This window comes from Asparagus officinalis, unplaced genomic scaffold (genome assembly GCF_001876935.1).
Source record: "Asparagus officinalis unplaced genomic scaffold, Aspof.V1 AsparagusV1_Un553, whole genome shotgun sequence".
NCBI classification, from domain to species: Eukaryota; Viridiplantae; Streptophyta; class Magnoliopsida; order Asparagales; family Asparagaceae; genus Asparagus; species Asparagus officinalis.
Window position 1 is genome coordinate 1 of NW_017972816.1, and position 19,574 is coordinate 19,574.

The window sequence follows — 19,574 nt, forward strand, 5'->3', positions numbered from 1 at the left end:
ATAAAGTAACAAATTGTAAAACAACCGGCATACTGCAATATAGCCAATAAAAGAGGGAGTATTCATGGCTTCTTACATGTCTATATGATTCAGAGAGAGTATCATGGCATATATTTATTATTATACGCAAGCACGCAACATGTTTTTAACAACGCACGCACCCGTACCTATCTCCACCGGACACCGCCACACGCACGCAGAGTACAGCTAACCCAATCCCACACTTTTCCCCCCCTTTCCCTACCACGACCAAACCAACATTCAAGCACGCACATTAACGTTCCGACATACAACACATGCAACACCAACAACAACAATACAAACACCCCACCACTACAATAACATCCCCCACCAACGAACAACCAACTCCTACCCCCCACCCCTCCCCTCCTTCATCATCACCACCACCACAACCACCACGACGAAAACCCCAAACAACAACATAACAACGCACCCTACGCACGACGCCCACAAACAAAATAAATAACAACCAACTAACCAACTCATTAGCCAATACAACCATCGCCCTACGCACCGCACGCACCATTCAACACCAGCATCACATAAAAACCATTTAAGTATTATTTTAGTTGTGTTTCGGAGCAGAGTATAGTTTGTGGTGTTACAGTTTGTGTGATATCATTAGTCACATGCATACTCGTAACTAATGTAAGATTTTTATATTTATTCATTTATTAAAACAATTATAATATATATATATATATATATTATATTATATATATAATATATATATATTATATATAATATATATATATATATATTATATATATATATATATATATATATATATATATATATTATATATATATATATATATATATATATTACCTGATCGACCAAAAACCAGTCTCCTATATGCTTTCATGGAGCAAATCAGAATGCAGAGTCGATGATGAAACTGGATGAATTCCAGCTCTTTTGCTCCGGCGGCCTCCGTTCTTCCTCCGCCATTGGAGTAGTCGACTCCAGACATGGACTGCCAATCTTCCATCGATTGTCTCCGCCTGCTCCATAGTCGGGCCTTGAGAAGACTGACATTCCTGGTGGAGCTGACAGACTCGTAGGTGTACTGGACTCGTACGGTCGATTCTCGGATCTCCTCACCTGTATCTGCTTCTTCCTACTGCGGTCCAATGAACAGGTCTCGATGATGCTATCCTCCTCCTCTCTACTTAATCGGGTCGGCGAGTGTTAGAATCGACCTGAGTCTAGTGATAATTGCTCTGCCACCTAGCATGTATTTTCCTGCGATATACAAACAATCCGATCAAATTTCTACACATTTAAATGCATTGTTATAAAAATTAAATATACAAATTAACTGCTATTACAAACCAGATCTCGGATTCTGACGCTTTCTTCACTTCATCGGCGTTTAATTTGGTCTCCACCAGTCAGAATACGATCTGCAAATGCCCGAGTTCTCCCCTTCCCCTTTTTATGTTCACATTTTATATCATTAACTCATACCATAATTATATCAAATTGATAACTAAGAAGCTAATATATTTTACTTCAAGCCGCCATATTGATTGTAATGCTTGGCTGAAGGACCTGAGCCCCCGTGCATGCTGTAACTGCGGGCGCATTGCGGTTCCTCCTTGTATTCAGGCTTGTTCCTACAAATAGATGTTAACAGATATTAATTATTAGATTTCAAACAATAACGAAGATATATACTTCAATAAAAAATTACCTGGCTTCGGCGTTGTCCCAATAATCGCAATAAAGTGCCAAAAAATCAACTCCATCGGCACGCTCGTCTAAGATGCCAGTAACGCTCCCTCTTCTGTTCTTTTGAGTAATAAAATATTTTTCTTCGCTGCTGACCGCCTACCTCTTTGAACGATAGAATTGATTTGCCGTGAAGCAGTAAGTCCAGGCTAACGTAATCGATCAAGAATAGAAAAATCCTTCAGCATACAATGAAAAAGAGATACAAATCCAGTGTGTTAAACAAATAATTTATAAACTATAATAATGACTCACACATATATATCGCCAATAAGCACCAGCGCATTAATCCGCTAGCGACTTCCACGTTAATATATGTTGAAGACATCATGTCTCCTGCTTAAAGCGGCGAGAAATTGTTGAAAGAGTTAGCAATGGCCCGACATGCACGCCAGTTTCTGCCATCGGCATCACGGCTCGACGATATCTGGGACGAGGTTCTGGTGGATTGGTACTACTGCGGCGCGCCTGTAGGTCGCCTCGGTACTACGAAAATGAAATTCATGCGAAATAAAATCAATCAATCATTGATAATTACAAATTAAAATATTACAGATAAATATAAAAAATTTATACACACCTTTTCAATTCGAGGCATCTTATACGTCTTGGCTGTTCATACCTTTGCTGTGCCGATAAGTCGCAAATCATGTAAGCATCCCAATCCTCCTTCACCTTGGCCGCGGGATCATGTCGTGGGCTCGTGATCCGGAATAGATCGGCGGTAGTGGCGCAGCTTCTACAGCTGCGCTTTATATGGCTCATTCGGCCGCTCCTCCAATACATCTGCAGCCTGAGGACGGCGACGGCGGCATCTCTTGCATGCTGGTTGGAGGATCAAGAGTTGTTCCGCCATCAGGTGCGAGCATCTCCTCGTCCTGTGTCCTGTGGCGGCCGTCATTGTTGTGCAGCGATGCGAGCCTGCGTAGGAAATGTCCTGAAAAAAATAAGGTTAGGCTGCGTTATTTAATAGTTTGATAGAATGTATAGATATAATAAATAAATAAAAAAACCTGACGTGATCCATGGCGCTCGCCTCCAGAATGTCTACACAAAAACGTCTCTCAAGCTCTTCTTACGTAATCTTTGTCATCTAATACTTGAAAACATAATGAGTACCCAACAAAACTATAATACATGACAAAAACTGATACATGCAAACCAGTCAAACAGATAATATAATGCAATAACCTATAATACATAAACACAAAACTGATACATTGAATACACAGTCAAACAAATAATTATAAAGGCACATACTATAATTAACTGACACCCAAACTGGATACATGATAACCAGGCAACCCAAAACAGATAAATAAAGACAATACTATAATACATGACAAAACTGATACATGATAACCAGTCAAACAGTAATAGTAAAGCAATACTATAATACATGACAAAACTGAAATACATGATAACCAGTCAAACAGATAATATAAAGGCAATACTAGTACTACTAACACAAACTGTACATGTCCTTATATAGATGTAATCAGGCTTGGCCGTCAGTGAGGGGGGTTTTTTTCTATCGGTGGGTCTACTCTACCGAACGTCTTAGTGTGCGCGTTAGCCTGCGACTGTGTCGTCCTGAGACAAAAGGACGTGTCCTTATAGTTTTATCGACTCTCCGTGGACTCGTTTTTTGATTTTACGCATTGGCTCAATATAATCGCCAGTACATCAGGGTCGCCCAGGGCAATTTCATTCACCAGATTATTTTGTGTCAATGAAAAATCAGCAACTTGTTTCGCTCGGCCAAGGATAACATCTTCATGATCCTTGCGTCAGACACGGCTTCATGAATGTAGATCTAGGCGGATTTAAGGACAACCCACTTCGATCATTTTTCATTATATCTTGACATAAAAGACTGTTTTTGCTGTGAGCATGCTAAACATGTACTTTTCAAGTCTGATATATTTCCTTATTAAGATTAACGCAGTGTGTAACCGTAGTCAATCCTTCGCTTTTCAGCTCACTCCAACGAACCTTAAACATCACATGTACTGATTCATTATTAATCCATAGAAATTCCACAATGTCTTCTACCTGCACCGTTAGCAATAGCAATAGATTCACCTTGTATCGGATTTTAGATCTTTTGAACTAGCGTTATGACCAGTTGCGAGAAGGAGCCAGAACACACGCTATTTTGCGCCGTTTGTCGTCTCTCTTCGAACCGCATGGTGTTTAAACCTAAAGCCGTTGATTACATGTAGCCTCCATAAGCTTAACCATGTTAGAAGGACCTCTGGCCATTGAAAACATATTTTCTCAGGCCAATGGTAACCCCATTCGTATACGCTGCGGTCAACTTAAAGAAAGAAACAAATAGTTTAAATATCTGTTGCAGGGCACATAATTTGTATTATACGAATCAGAAATGTAAATAAATCTTACTTCACCCTTCAGCCATTGCAAGTGAATTGCTAGAGTGTGTGTCCAAGACTTTTGTTTTGTTCGTCCATTTAGAATAGTCTGCACATATCGGATCGTAAAGCCTAGTAAAATCATTTACAACTTAAATAGAGATATTATTGTGAATTATATGTCTGATTCAAACAGTTTAGAATACTTACGTCGGCGTATTATGTTAATGTAGTATCATTGCTCAAGATATTGTTGGCTTTGATCTAGCTCCATTCTGGGGATCTAGTGTCCTCCCACGAGCATTATAAGAATGTTCCGTCAATTATCGTTGCGGCGGTGAGCCTTGTCTCCAACCCCGCCAATAACGAGAATGAAATTCAACTCTCATTACTTAATAGTTCTCTGCTATTCGATCCTTCAGGACCTGCACGATTATGCACAATGTTTCATGCAACCCAAATACCCCTACAAGCATATAGTTCCATGAATTGTGACAAATAAAACTGATATACGTAATTTAACAAATATTTAATTGAAGCCATTATATAATACAATACCTCTCCACAGAGCGCTACATCCAGCGTATTGAACTGGTCCTGGCGATGCGGCTTTCATATGCCCCTAAATGTATTGTGAATGCACCGATGACCGTAAAAGAACGAGTGCGTGGAAATAGAAATTTCAATTTTACACAGTATTGGCCTACACGTCCCTCTAATTCTTTCAAACTGCCTGACATCAAATCACCTGGAGCACACCTCGCTTGAAGAAAAAACCGCACATATTCTATTTACCACCATCCCGAGTTCCTTCTCAGCATGTCGCAACGCAACCGGGAGAAGTTGATGCAATAGAATATGATGGTCATGTGTCTTGAGTCCCAAAATTTTCTGTCCTAATATGCACATTTGCTGAAATGTTTGAAGCATAACCATCCGGTGTCTTACGGACTCTTTAGAAATAAACACATATTATGGATCTCATCCTTCGACAGTGTGACACGGGAGGCTGGGAGTACAAATTTTCCGTCACCCTTAAGACATTGTAACGGATGTTTAATTGAAATTAAACTTGATTTTGGATCAAGCTTAATTTTGGGTTTATGATGGAATTATTCTAAGTTTGACCAAACCCAAAATTAGGTCCAAATTCTAGAGGTTTTCTAGAAACACTCTAGAAGGTTGATCACCTCCTTAAAGTGTTCTAGAGAAATCTTTAAGCTAAATATCTAGATAATAGTATAGAAACATCTAGATAATTTGTGATAAAAATATTTAGATATTATGTAGAAATTTCTAGAGATTAGAAAAATATCTAGGAACTATGGAGGTGATATTAGAAGAATCTAGATCCTTTGTAACATATCTTTGGGAGGCTATAAATACCTCCTCACCTCTCTCATCTGTAAGTAAGAAGAAAAAGTTAAACAAGTGAATAAAGCAAGTTCAAATAAAGAGTCTTTCTCTTCATAAGTTCTCTACATTTCTCTAAAAGTCTTTCAAGTGTTCTCTAAGTGTTCTTCATATTCTTCTTCATACTTAGAGGTTTATTCTCTTGGTTTCTTTCGGGTTTCTCGGGTATTACGGTCTTGGGCTAGTGCTAAGCACTATCGGTGTTATCTTTACATGGTATCAGAGCCATTCTAATCTTGTGCTCTTCAAGATCGGGGTTTAAAGAGAGCTCGGGTTTACTCTAAGTATGGAATCAATGGGTCGTGTCGTTGGATTGGGAATGGAGATCTTAAACCAATCTAACTACCGGTTATGGAAGTCATGTATGGAGTCATACTTGGTTAGTGAGGACTTATGGGATGTCGTCGGCGGTAGCAGCACAACACCACCAAGGGGAGATGCTGCAACAGCGGAAGCGACAAAGGAGTGGACACGGAAGAATGCCAAGGCGGAGTTTGCTTTGAAGAGGTCAATATCTTCAGGACTATTTGAGCATGTCTCAAGATGTACATCCGCAAGTGCTATTTGGCAGGCACTAGATCAATTGTTCAACAAGAAGAACGAGGCTCGTCTACAACTGTTAGAGAACGAGTTGGCGAATGCGAAGCAGGGGGAGTCTTCAATCTCAGAGTTTTTCATCAAGGTAAAAAATCTTTGCTCTGAGATTAATACTCTCAATCCGGAGGAGTCGATTTCGGAAGCACGGTTGAAGCGGTCTATTATTCGTGGTCTACGACCCGAATATACACCGTTTGTTACTTCAGTTCAAGGATGGGCTACACAACCTTCCTTGGAGGAGTTTGAAAATCTACTAGCTTCGCAAGAATCACTAGCCATGCAAATGGCGGGAGTTAAAGTCCATGATGACTCGGGGAGCGCTTTTGTAGCGGGGAGACAACAAAGCTTCAGAGCCAAACCCAAATATGGTAATGTAAAGAATAATGATGGACGAGAAGGATCTTCTACGGGAGACAAGAAGTGATTCAAGTGTTATCTGTGTGAAAAACTTGGGCATTTCAAAAAGGATTGTCGAGTCAAGCTGAAGGAAACAAATATGACGGAATCAAAGGGTCATACTGAAGACAAAGAATGGGGAAAATGTTTCACGGTGGAGGCTGCATCTTCAGGTACATCCACAGCTAAAAATCTTGGAAATGATTGGATTGTGGATTCTGGTTGTAGCCATCATATTACCGGAGACGAGAAGTTATTTTCTAGTCTTCAGCGTCATGACGGGAAAGAAGCCATCATTACTGTGGATAATTCAATCCACCGCGTTGAGAAGGAAGGGACAGTCGTTATTGAAGGAGATGATGGAAGCCCAATCACTCTCAAGAACGTATATCATGTTCCTGGAGTAAGGAAGAATCTTCTCTCTGTGGTAAATGCGGTTGACTCAGATAACTACGTTTTATTTGGCCCAAGAGACGTTAAATTCTTAAAGAATATTAAAGAATTAAAAGCGGACGTGGTTCACACCGGAGCACGGGTTAAGGATTTATATGTTTTATCGGCCTCAAATTCTTATGTTGAGAAGATGAGCACGAATGATAAAGCCTTTATATGGCATGCTAGGCTTGGTCATATAAATATGACTAAGCTAAAGGTTATGGTGAATAAGGATTTGGTTAACGGGCTCCCGAAGTTAAAGATTCAAGATGAAGGAAAGCTTTGTGAAGGTTGTCAATATGGAAAGTCACATAGGCTTCCATTTGACAACTCCACTTCACGATGCAGCGCTCCGTTGGAGAGGGTCCATAGTGATTTGATGGGTCCGACGAGAACATCCTCCTATTCTGGGTTTCGGTACATGCTACTGTTTGTTGATGACTTCTCACGGTACACTTGGATATACTTTGTGAAGGAAAAATCAGAAGTATTCTCCAAGTTTCAAGAATTCAAGGTTACCGTGGAGGGAGAATTAGGTCAGAAGATCAAGACTTTAAGGACGGATAATGGAGGGGAGTTCATGTCGAGGGAGTTTCTCTCTTTTTGCCAAAAACATGGTATCAAGAGAGAATTTACATGTCCGTATACACCTCAGCAAAATGATGTAGCAGAAAGGAAGATAAGACATCTAAGCGAGACATGTAGAAGCTGGTTACATGACAAAAATTTGCCTAAGGCCTTATGGGCGGAAGGCATGAGATGTGCAGCGTATGTCATCAACCGGATGCCACTTAGTCCGAACAATATGAAGTCTCCTTATGAGATGGTTCATGGGAAGAAGCCAACGGTGAAACATCTCAGGATATTTGGATCAATCTGCTACGTCCACGTGTTTGACTCTCAAAGAACCAAGTTGGAGGCAAAGGCGAAGAAATGCATCTTTGTCGGCTATGATGAACAAAGGAAGGGCTGGAGGTGTATGGATCCAGAGACACACAGGTACACCGTGTCTCGTGATGTTGTCTTTGATGAAGTTTCCTCATTTTATGGGCCACCTCAAGTCTTGGTCGAACAAGAAGGTGGGGGTTCCTCCAAGATCGATGAACCAGTTGTTCAAATGCCAAGTGAAAGCGGAAGTCTTGAAGAAGAGACGCAAGGTGAAAGGGGGAGCACTGATCAAGAGGAAGATGAGGAAGAAGATCGTAGTTCCATGGCTAATCAACGGCCAAAAAGGAACATTGTTAAGGCTGCTCAGTTCAGAGATGAAAGGTTTGTCACTACTTACTCATGCTACTTTGCAGCTCCATTAGATGAAGAGGAGCCATCATCGTATGATGAAGCAAAAGGAGTTCAAGAGTGGGAGGGCGCAATGAAGGAGGAGATGAATGCTCTCATGAAGAACGAAACTTGGGATTTGGTTCCAAAACCCAAGGATGTCCAACCCGTTTCTTGTAAATGGGTGTACCGAATTAAGCAAAAAACGGATGGGAGCATTGACAGATTTAAGGCAAGGACAAAGCATATCGAGTTAGAACATCATTTCATACGGGAGAAGGTGCTTGATGGAACAATTGAAGCTTTGGAGAGCATATCGAGTTAGAACATCATTTCATACGGGAGAAGGTGCTTGATGGAACAATTGAAGCTTTGGAGGGTCGAAGCGAAGACAACGTTGCAGATATCTTCACCAAGTCACTACCAAAGGGCCAATTTGAGTTACTTCGCTCGAAGCTCGGGATGGTTGACAAAATCAAGTTTAAGGGGGAATATTGAAATTAAACTTGATTTTGGATCAAGCTTAATTTTGGGTTTATGATGGAATTATTCTAAGTTTGACCAAACCCAAAATTAGGTCCAAATTCTAGAGGTTTTCTAGAAATACTCTAGAAGGTTAATCACCTCCTTAAAGTGTTCTAGAGAAATCTTTAAGCTAAATATCTAGATAATAGTATAGAAACATCTATTGGCCTTCTTGTTTTGATGATGATTTACAAACAATTTACTACTAATGTTGTTTGTCTAGTGTTTGTACATTTCTATGTATTGTAGACAAACAACGTTGTTGGAGGTTGGATGGATTGCGCTTCAACGATGATATCCAAATGAGGTTGGAGGAATGTCGGGTTGAAGCATATACAATTCAAGTTAAAGATCAAGCTCAAGCTTCATCCGCAAGTGTACCAAGTCAAGCTTTATTGAAGATCAAGATTGCTTGGGTAATGTAGTTTTAGATTTTATATTATGTGTGTTATATACTCTAAGCTCAATATCTATACACACACATTTATTGGTTTCTTCGTAAATATATATAGTTATATATATATATACATAAGTTTTGGTTTCTATGCATATATATACTTATATATATACATACATAGTTTTTGAGTTTTCATGTTTATAATATGAAATCACATATTTCATATTTACTATTGTGTTTTTGAAAACATTGCATAGAATATGCAATTTTGTGAAAATATTGTATTCTTAGTTTGTAGACTTGAATATTAGTTTATACATGTTTTACTAAGTCTATAAAAACATTTCATAAATTTTCAAAAGTTGGTTTATGTCAAAACATCAAAATTCAAGTATCTCATATTTTCATATTTTGGACTATTTTGTAAAATGATGATATTTTTCATTTAGGAGGTCCTTTACATTTTCATGTCTACAATCATTCTCCAAAGTTTTACATTTTTTGGAATTTATTTGATATTTTTAAACAGTGTTTTAAATCAGCATATCAGTTTTCTACTGTGTCAGTTTTCGGTCGACCGCACCGGTCGACCGATCATTTGTTCTTTCGTCACCATGCAGCAGAGAGTTGGTCGGTCGACCGATATGATCGACCGAGAGCTCCATCGGTCCGCACCGGTCGACCGACGATGGTCCAGAACAGTCCTTCGCGTTTTTGTTCTCCGTCGGTCGACCGACAGAATTTCCGGTCGACCGTCAATGTATCCGTTGGCTTCCAACGGCTATTTTTCTGAGCTGCTTGCTGGGGCTATTTTTGTCTTTTGTTAGGGGTTTTGACTGAGTTTTTGAGTGGGTATAAATACCCTATTGATGTTCTCTTTCAACTTAACCAAGAGAATTGTTTAAACAAGTTTAAGGGTATTTTGTGTTTGTTTAAAAGAGTGTTTAAGAGTTTTGTTTGTGAAGCAAATTTCACAAGAGCAAGTGGAGATCATCCTTTGGTGTTTGAGCACTCACTCTTCTCCCACTCTCTTATCATCTTTAGAGAAGTGTTTCTAAACTCATCTAGCAATTTATTATTTTGATTATAATTTCCATAAGTTAGATTTATATTGAGTTTAGTTTAATTGATTTTATTTATCTCTTTGTACACACACAACCATTGAGCTTATTGTATTTACATTCATAGTATAATTGGGTTGTGGGATTGTGTAACTTAGAGAGTGAGCTTATAATTTGTTCTCATTCATTGTAGAGAACAAACACTTTGTATTGAGCCTAATTGTGAGGATTCACTTGTAATACACTTGTACACCGAGAGAAGTGTGTGATGAGAGACGGGGTCGAATCCAAGAGGAGTGGCGTCGGTTGACGTGCCTAGGGAGAGGTTGTAACCGAGCACTTGAGGAGGAGGACACGGGCTAGGACCAACACTTAGTGTGTGAGGTGTGATTGCATAGTGATTGTATTGTGAGGTGTAAACGTTGTTCGGGTGAACGTAGAAAACCCGGTTGTGATAGTGGAGATCTCCTCGAGGTGAGGAGCGGAGACGTAGGTCGTGGGGACCGAACTCCGTAATCATATTGTTTGTTTGTGATTGCATTGGCGCACTTACTTTTATGTTCATATCTTATATCGCCTTTGTATATTGCTTGTTGATTATATTGCCCACTATCTAGTTTAGATTGTTTACCCTTGAGTTTATATATCCTTGCACATACATTGCCTATATCTCTTTGTTAGGATATATCTTGTTGTTCATATTGCTTATCCTAGCTCATATACATTGTTGTATTTCATACTTGCTAGGATAACTTATTAATTAAGTTTTAATTGGCATAAAATCGGATTAGATTAGCATAAGACCCTAATCACCCCCCCTCTAGGGTCTAACAATTGGTATCAGAGCTTGGTGCTCTTTGATTTAAGGTCTAATCGCCTTGAGTTAAAGATCCAAGTTAGCTTATTGTGCCAATCTAATTTTGAGCTTTATTTGTATCTTGCTTGCCTTTTATATTATGGATATGCATGGTTTAGGTTATGCCATTAATATTGCTCCTAGATTAGATAATTTCCCCTATGCCCAATGGTGTGTTAGATTTAAACTTTTTGTTCAATCTAAACACTTTGATTTATGGGAAATTATAGATGATGCTTATATTGTGCCCACTTTGGAGAAATCCAAGTGGAATAAAAATGATCATCGCATGTTTACTATGAACAACATTTTGTTAGAATATTTGCTAAATGCTTTTAATTCATCTATGTCTAACAAGTTTGTTCATTTTGATAGTGCTTACAAAGTTTGGAAATTTATAGAAGCACATCAAGGGGACTTGGAAGCGATCCAACAAGCTTTCCAAGTCATGCTCATTGAAGACCTTCATCAAGCTTGGGTAATCTAGTTTAGATTTTATATTATGTGTGTTAGATACTCTAAGCTCAATATAATATACACACACATTTTATTGGTTTCTTCGTATATATATATAGTTATATATATACATAAGTTTTGGTTTCTATGCATATATATAGTTATATATATACATACATATGTTTTGAGTTTTTATGGTTATATATATGAAATTATATATTTCATATTTTCTATTGTGTTTTTGAAAACATTGCATAGAATATGTAATTTTGTGAAAATATTGTATTCTTAGTTTGTAGACTTCAATATCAGTTTATACATGTTTTACTAAGTCTATAAAAACATTTCACAAAGTTTCAAAAGTTGGTTTATGTCAAAACATCAAAATTCAAGTATCTCATATTTTCATGTTTTGGACTAGTTTGTAAAATGATGATATTTTTCATTTGGGAAGTCCTTTTTGATAACCAGTCATTGTAGCATGTTTAATATCATGTCTACAATCATTTTCCAAAGTTTTACATTTTTTGGAATTTATTTGATATTTTTAAACAGGGTTTTAAAATCAGCTCTAAAACCGATTTTTCTAGAATGTCAGTTTTCGGTCGACCGGTACGGTCGACCGGTCAATTGACCATTCGTCAGTATTTTTCCAGAGAGTCGTCGGTCGACCGGTCCGGTCGACCGAGAGCTCAAATCGGTCGACCGACAGAATTTCCGGTCGACCGACGTTAGTCCAGAAAGTTTTCTTCGTGTTTTTGCTCTCATCGGTCGACCGACGGAATTTTCGGTCGACCGACAATAGAGCCGTTGGTTCTAACGGCTATTTCTGAGCTGACTTTTCTGGGGCTTTTTGGTCTTTCTGTTTTGGGGTTTTTGCTGAGATTTCTAGTGGGTATATATACCCCATTGCTGATGTCTTTTCAAATGGATTTTTTTTCAAGAGAGTTTTTATTAAGAAGTTTTTAAACAAGTTTTAAACAAGGGTTTAAGTGTGTTTAAGGGTTTGTTTTGTTTGTGAAGAAGTTTTCACAAGTGGAGGAGATCATCTTCTTGTTTGGGCTCCAATCTCCATCTCTCCATCTTGTCTTCCATTGAGAAGTTTTCTAAACTCTACTCTAGCTTTCATTTGTTATTTGTCAATTATCATTTCTATTAAAGCTAGTTTTATATTGAGTTTAGTTGATTTGATTTTATCTCATTGTTACACACACCCACTTGAGCTTATTGTATTTGCATACATAGTATATTAGGGTTGTGAGAGATTGTAACATTGAGTTGTGCTTAATTGTGTTCTCATCTATTGTAGAGAACAAATTTATATTTGTTACATTGTGAGTGTTGTAAGGTTTTCGGTGAGCTAGAAAACCGAGTGTGTTGTGAAGTTTTCGGTGAACTAGAAAACCGAGTGTGAGGAGTGAACGTTGTTCGGTGAGCGTTGAAAACCGACATAGTGTGGTTGTAAACGTTATTCGGGTGAGCGTAGAAAACCCGGTTGTGATAGTGGATTTCTCCCCGGGAGTGGGGAGCGGAGACGTAGGACGGAAGGTCCGAACTCCGTGATCATATTGCTTGTTTGAGTGTGCTTTGGCGTTCATTCATATTTATGTTCATATCTTATATCGCCATTGTAATTAGCTCATTATCTATATCATCCACTATCTTGTTTAGATTGTTTACCCCTTGTATTAGTTTATATATCCTTGCATATATATTTCATCATATAGGATATATCTTATTGTTTACATTGCTTATCCTAGCTTACAAATATTGTTGTATTTCATACTTGCTAGGATAACTTATTAATTAATTTTAATTGGCATTTAATCGGATTAGATTAGCATAAGACCCTAATCACCCCCCCTCTAGGGTCTAACAATTGGTATCAGAGCTTGGTGCTCTTTGATTTAAGGTCTAATCGCCTTGAGTTAAAGATCCAAGTTATCTTTTTATGCTAATCTTATTTTGATTGCATTTGTCTTGCTTGCACTCTTATATAGTTATCCGGCCCTGGGGTAAGCCCACCAAGCCCCGCGACTGGGGCAACCCATCCCTCCAGCTCTTTCACCCCTCAAACTGTAATTATCTTTGATTTTTAAAGTGGACTTTGTAAGAGGACCTTTATGCAAAAATTGTTAGGGGTTCTATTTGTAAAAGAACTCTAATGAATACCCAAAACCCTACCCAATTCCTTTATTTCCGTCAACATTTCCTCTCCTCCTTCCCGTCTCTGTTCCGCTCACAAAAAAAAAATAAAAAAAAAGAAAGAGAGAAAACCGCTCCTCTTCTCCTTCCCGAGCCTCCGACGGTCTGACCTTACTCTGCTCCCATCGAACCCATCCTTCAGGCTTCACCTCGTTGACTCCTCCAACCCAATTAGGTAAAAAATTTTAACTAAATAATTTTAGGGTTTTTTGGACAGAAATTTGGGATTTTGATGTTTTGCAATGAAATTAAGATTTCTGATTTTGAATCTTGGCTGAATCTTAGTTGTTGAATAATTGAATTAGGGGTTATGATGTTTTAGAATGAGTTGCTTATCGAATTTTGTAAACTATCACAGTAATGGTGCCTCGACGGAGAAAAGTTTTTCCAAGTTAAAATTGATAAAAAATTATCTTCGCACTGCCATGTCACAGGAACGATTGAATGGATTCGCAATGATATCAATTGAAAATGAATACTTGGAGAAACTTGAGTGTGATTACTTAATTAAAGAATTCGCTTTAAAAAATTCAAGGAGAAGTATTTTTATTTGAATTAAATTATAGCACAAATGTAATATCTTCTTATATGAATATTGATTTTGCATGAGAATATTATCGGTTTGAGCTCAATATAGAACGCTAAATTGTATTATATGTATTCATTTTTATCGTTATTGTTCGTACCAATTTTTTAATATAAGTGACAACCAAAATTGGATTGGGATAAGACAACTCAAAGCTCGGAGCTGGCCCTGTATATATCATTAATTACTCTAAAATTTTAAGTGGTACAAGTTAAAATCCCACTGTCATATCGTGTCTTACAGCTCGGACCCAATGCAATCTCCCGAGAAAACCCACCTTAGATTTTCCGAATCTGTACCAAAAACGATCCGCGGTACAGTTACTCGCGAAGCATCCTAAGCTTTCTTTCACCTAGTCTACCCCTTCTGAGTTCTCTCTCCCTGTTATCCTTCTCCGCGAGTTATTATAACTCGCAGCAATTTTTACTAACTTATTATTAGACTAGTAAAGTAGATAGAATATTATAATTGATGGAGAGGGTTGGCAATGTCAGAGATTTAAATAAAAATCCAAAGCTTAATCCAAGTTACAACCCATTAAAAATATTCAATAAAAAAATCAAATTTTTTCCATAAAAAATGAGTAGTTTATTAGAGTGTGTTTAGTTTTACTTTGCACAGTTTTTAGAGCGGTGCTAATCATTCAATCACCTCTCTCTCCCTCTCTCTCTCTTCTCTCTTCATGTAATAAATTGAACAGTTTGGGAACAGCCCAGATTGGATAAAGTTGGTATTTTTCCTTCGTTTCGATCAGGAAAAAAGAAGAGCAAAAAAAAAAAATTCTCCATTGATCAAAAGAGGGAAGAATCACATCCGGGTATCTCCCATTTTCAATCCCCCTTTTGATTCTCTCGTTGCCTTGTCTCTTCATTTTGAGTTCTTCAATTTGATCTGTGAAAGTTGCTGATATATGGGAAATTGATGGATTGTTATATCGACTGAAGTTGTGGTTTTGTGTCCTTTTGAGGATTCTCTTGTGAGATTTGGTCAATTGGGGGAGGAGGTTTTGGGAGTGGTTTGAGTCCCTCTTTTTTTTTTTACTTTTATTTCAGTCTGTTCTAATTAGGTACTCGCGGTTATTTGTTTTTACAGATAGATTTTGTTTTCAAGAATCTATTTGATCTTACACTATAAGTTGCTATATCTCCTACTTGTTGTGCAACCTAATATTTTTGTTCAATTATTGAGGCCAGTCCTTGGTTGCCAGAATCAAAGTGACCCATTTGAGGAAATCTTGTTAGATTTCACTTGTGAGTGTTGAGGTTTACACTTGAGCTGTATAGAAAGATGAGCAGGGATCATTTGAACCACCAAAATTCTCCTAGTGACTCTGCAAATTGGCAATATGGTAACTCATCAATGAATATGCCATTACCCAATTCTTCTCTTCCCATGTATCAAGGGATTCAAATGGCTCCATCTTCTTCATGCCCTCAAGTTTCAATGGCTGAATCCTTTTATCCTAATCCTTGGAATAATCCCAACAATAGTGTGCCCATCGGAAAACCCATTCCTTTATCTCAAAGGCTTGATATGGGTATGTTTTTACCAGCAAATCCGGGAGTTCTTCATCCTAGTCTATCGGATTTCCCCTCCGATTCCTCTTTCATCGAGCGTGCTGCCAAGTTCTCGAGCTTCAGTGCCGGTAATTTCAGTGCCTTAGTGAATCCGCAGACTTCAATTGATCATGGATCTAGATGTGAGAGTCCGGTGAATAATCAAAGAGATAATGGAAGTGGACGAGAAGAGACCTCGGCTAATGTATCCGAGGATTCTTCTTCGAAAGGGCTCAATGTTAAGAAAAGGAAGAAAAATAGTCAGGTAGAATTTAGTTGGTTTTCTCAAGTTTCATGCTTTGTTCTACTTTCTAATTTATCTTCATATGGCAGGATATGGAATTAGACCAAGCACAAGAAAACCCAAAGGAAAATGTGGAAAATAAGCAGAATGTTGAATGCAGCAGCTCAACTCCAGCTACAGGGAAATCCAAGGGAAAGGATGCAAAGGATAGCACTGATGGAGCTAAGCAAGATTATATCCATGTGAGAGCACGTCGAGGGCAGGCAACAAATAGCCATAGTCTTGCAGAGAGAGTATGTACAGAAGCAGTAGATGAAAACTTGCGAAATTTTTGGAGGATAATTTGATTTTAAGTGGTTTATTTGTTCTTGCAGGTTAGGAGGGAAAGGATTAGTGAACGAATGAAGTATCTACAAGACCTTGTGCCTGGCTGTAGTAAAGTAGGCTGATCTGTAAAAAATTTCAAATAAATTTGATGTACTTTGTGATTTATGCTTCAAACAATTTCATTTTTTTTAATGGCAGGTTACAGGAAAGGCGGTTATGCTGGATGAAATCATCAATTATGTTCAATCACTACAACGGCAGGTCGAGGTATTGCTTCTTGCTGATCATGACTTTAAGCTTCATATTTCTAGGAAATAAGTACGCATCATAGTGGTAGTCTAATTCAATTTTTTTTGTCTCATCAACAGTTCTTGTCTATGAAGCTTGCTGCTGTTAATCCAAGTATCAACTTAAATATAGAAGCGCTTCTATCTAAAGATGTGAGTTGCATCTTTATTTCAAAAAAGGTTTAAATGGTTAGGAAATGAACGTTATGAATATATGTAGCCTAAGTAAATAAGCTATTATGAACATGGTTATTTCTAACAGATTTTTGTTTCTTTGTTTTTGTTACTCTATAATAGACATTGATATGATTTTCCGAGTTCATCCTTTGTAACAGATTGCACAGACCCGGGCTGGTCAATCTCCAATGGGTTTCTCGACTGATCTTATTCACCCTCAATTTCTTCAATCTCAACCGGGTTCGGCTCAAGCTGGAATTCACAGCATGATGAATCATGCAGATGCACTCAGAAGGACACTAAACGCTCAATTTTCAGCTTTGAGTGCCTTCAAAGAGCCCACACCTCAGGTTCTCCTCTATACTTGCAGCTTCTTTCTTTGCCAACACAGAGAATCAAAGATCTACCTTTTCTTATACCAATCTCAAGGACTTTAAGTAACTATTTTTGCTAGACTTTGATATGTTGAAGTGAGTTTATATGAAAATTGAGGAATTGTTTTAGTATCTGGGGCCTAACAAACAAATAGTTGGTAATTTCTCAGTTGACAATCATACACATCAAAGAGTCATCCTTGTGAAATTTGTACTAGAAATACGCCATTGTTCTCTCTTTTTGTGGAGAAGATAGCATTGGTCTATCTATATCTGTTGAGAAATGGTATAGAGTTGAACTATAGGCTTAATTGGGGATAGATCCCTGTACCATTGCCCAATTACAGATAGAACCCATGTATTACTATTGTTGCAGATAGAGCTCCTGAGTGATTTTTTTTTGTGTGACTATTTTACCCTCAGAAGGTCTAGTTGTCAAAAGAAAATCTGTCTCCAAGTGTACAAAAAGGAATAAAAAGTTCATTAAGGGGGTCTATCTGCAATTGAGATATAGCACAGGTGGTCTAACCACAATTAACCTTGAATTATATTCCTTAAATGTATATGCTTGGCCATAAAATTAGTGAAGCACCAAACTGTTTGATTATACTTTAATGTTTGAAACCTTGGTTGGTTTGGCTTCTGTTTACTTGAACTTTGGATGAATTTCTAGTGACATTCTTATGATCAGCAATCAGTTAAATCTTAAATGCCATTAGCACAGAGGTTCAGTACCTTGTCTGACTCAGTTAAAGCCATTTGTTTGCTTACTGCTCTTCATTCTATTTCTCCTGATTTTATTTACGTTCCAGTGCCATTTTTATATATTCATACACCTATGAGGCAAATCTTTTGCTCTCTCTATAACTTCAGTCTTCTTGAAGTAAAATTCTGATAGCTCATTGGTCACTTTCATCTCCAAATAAATATAAATAAGTTTCTTGTTAAAGCCGTTAATATGCTTCAATGCCGTTCAAAATCATGCAATGTGGCCCCTGAGACTGTTTATTCACCCTTTCCAGCCCCTCACAATCTTGCACTGCACGAATTTTGCTTCATCTTTCTCCTCACCTAAAACGTCAGTACTGTGTGTTGGAAATTGTCCTGTATTTTGGACTTACGACGTAATATTGGAAAGCGATCGTTATAGAGTGATTTGGACCTGTGAAACTGGAAGCGGTCAGTATAGAGTAATTTGGATCTAAATTATCTTTGGAGACAAATTTGTGGTAACGCTCACAGATATTAAAGGCAAGTAGCGTCTTAAAAACGGAGAGATCAAATTCTTTTGTTCACGTGCCCAAACTTGAAACTTTACATCCTGAGTCCATTATAAGCAGCCCCAACTTCCAACAGTATTTGGCTGGCATAATGCTTTCAAATGTCCTTTTTTTCCGTCTTTTTTTGAGTTTCTCTTTCAAATGTCCTTAGTTGCAGAAAACATGTTACACATGCATGCATTTGACTCTATATTTGAGTTCATCTACAGATGTCGAATCCGTGGGACGCTGAGCTCCAAAGCATGGTTCAGATGAATTTTGGCAACAACCCTGCCCCCAGCACCCAGGAGTTCAATGGCAAGCCACATGATGGATTCCAGCTATAAATTTGATCACCACTCATATGTTGAGCTTTAAAGATTATTACATGGTTGGCAATAAGCTCCCCATTCTGGATTCAGGTTACTCCTAGAAGAAGCTGCCAAAGGTTATACGTAGAAACGAAGATATGTATAAAGTTCGTATATGAATTACATAAGAGAGTTTTAAATGCGTTTCTTTGGAGTTGTCTCGGAGATTTCTTTCTTGTTGTAAATTTATGTAAAAGCATATCTTTTTTTTTTTTTGCTGTGGAAGAATGAACTACACCGTTATGAGAGATATCAGACGGCTGGAAAATGTAGTATTTTGCTTTTAACCCGCGGAAGAGCACTTGGTTTTCTTTATTCTTTTCTCGTTCATATTGACAATAATGTAATGGAGGTTTTTCGTTCATTCGTTTGTGTTCGCTCTATCTGATCTTTTCTGCTTCCACTGCAAAACGAGCTATTGGATATTGTATGCGTGTAAGGGGTATAAAATTATAACCCTCACCGCAACAACTTTAAAGTTTTGATGCGGTGGTAGGAACTGCAAATTTAAAGCGGATGTAAAATAAATACGGTGCTCCGTCCGTGAGTCCAGTTTCAACTCATGAAAAGGGCTCTCCAGCCTGTTTGGGGGTATGTTATAATGTAAAACTGTAACCCACACCACAACTTCATAATTTTGGTACAGT

At 38.0% G+C, this 19,574-nt stretch overlaps 1 protein-coding gene across 1 annotated transcript; it reads left to right on the forward strand.

The window, feature by feature from the left end:
* Nucleotides 1-14,948: 14,948 nt before the first annotated feature.
* On the forward strand, nucleotides 14,949-19,289 carry LOC109827924 (transcription factor bHLH49-like). Its single transcript, XM_020394948.1, has 7 exons — nucleotides 14,949-16,153; nucleotides 16,222-16,425; nucleotides 16,507-16,572; nucleotides 16,658-16,726; nucleotides 16,828-16,899; nucleotides 17,082-17,273; nucleotides 18,787-19,289. The coding sequence occupies exons 1-7, from the start codon at nucleotides 15,620-15,622 to the stop codon at nucleotides 18,901-18,903; spliced, it is 1,254 nt and encodes a 417-aa protein (XP_020250537.1). The 5' UTR covers nucleotides 14,949-15,619; the 3' UTR covers nucleotides 18,904-19,289.
* The last annotated feature ends 285 nt before the right edge of the window (nucleotides 19,290-19,574 follow it).

Excerpts from the sequence above, each read along its gene's own strand:
- LOC109827924 (XM_020394948.1), top strand. The coding sequence starts at position 15,620 with ATGAGCAGGGATCATTTGAACCACCAAAATTCTCCTAGTGACTCTGCA. Across the intron at positions 16,426-16,506 it reads GCCATAGTCTTGCAGAGAGA|GTTAGGAGGGAAAGGATTAG; the intron begins GTATGTACAGAA and ends TTGTTCTTGCAG. Across the intron at positions 16,900-17,081 it reads AAGCGCTTCTATCTAAAGAT|ATTGCACAGACCCGGGCTGG; the intron begins GTGAGTTGCATC and ends CCTTTGTAACAG.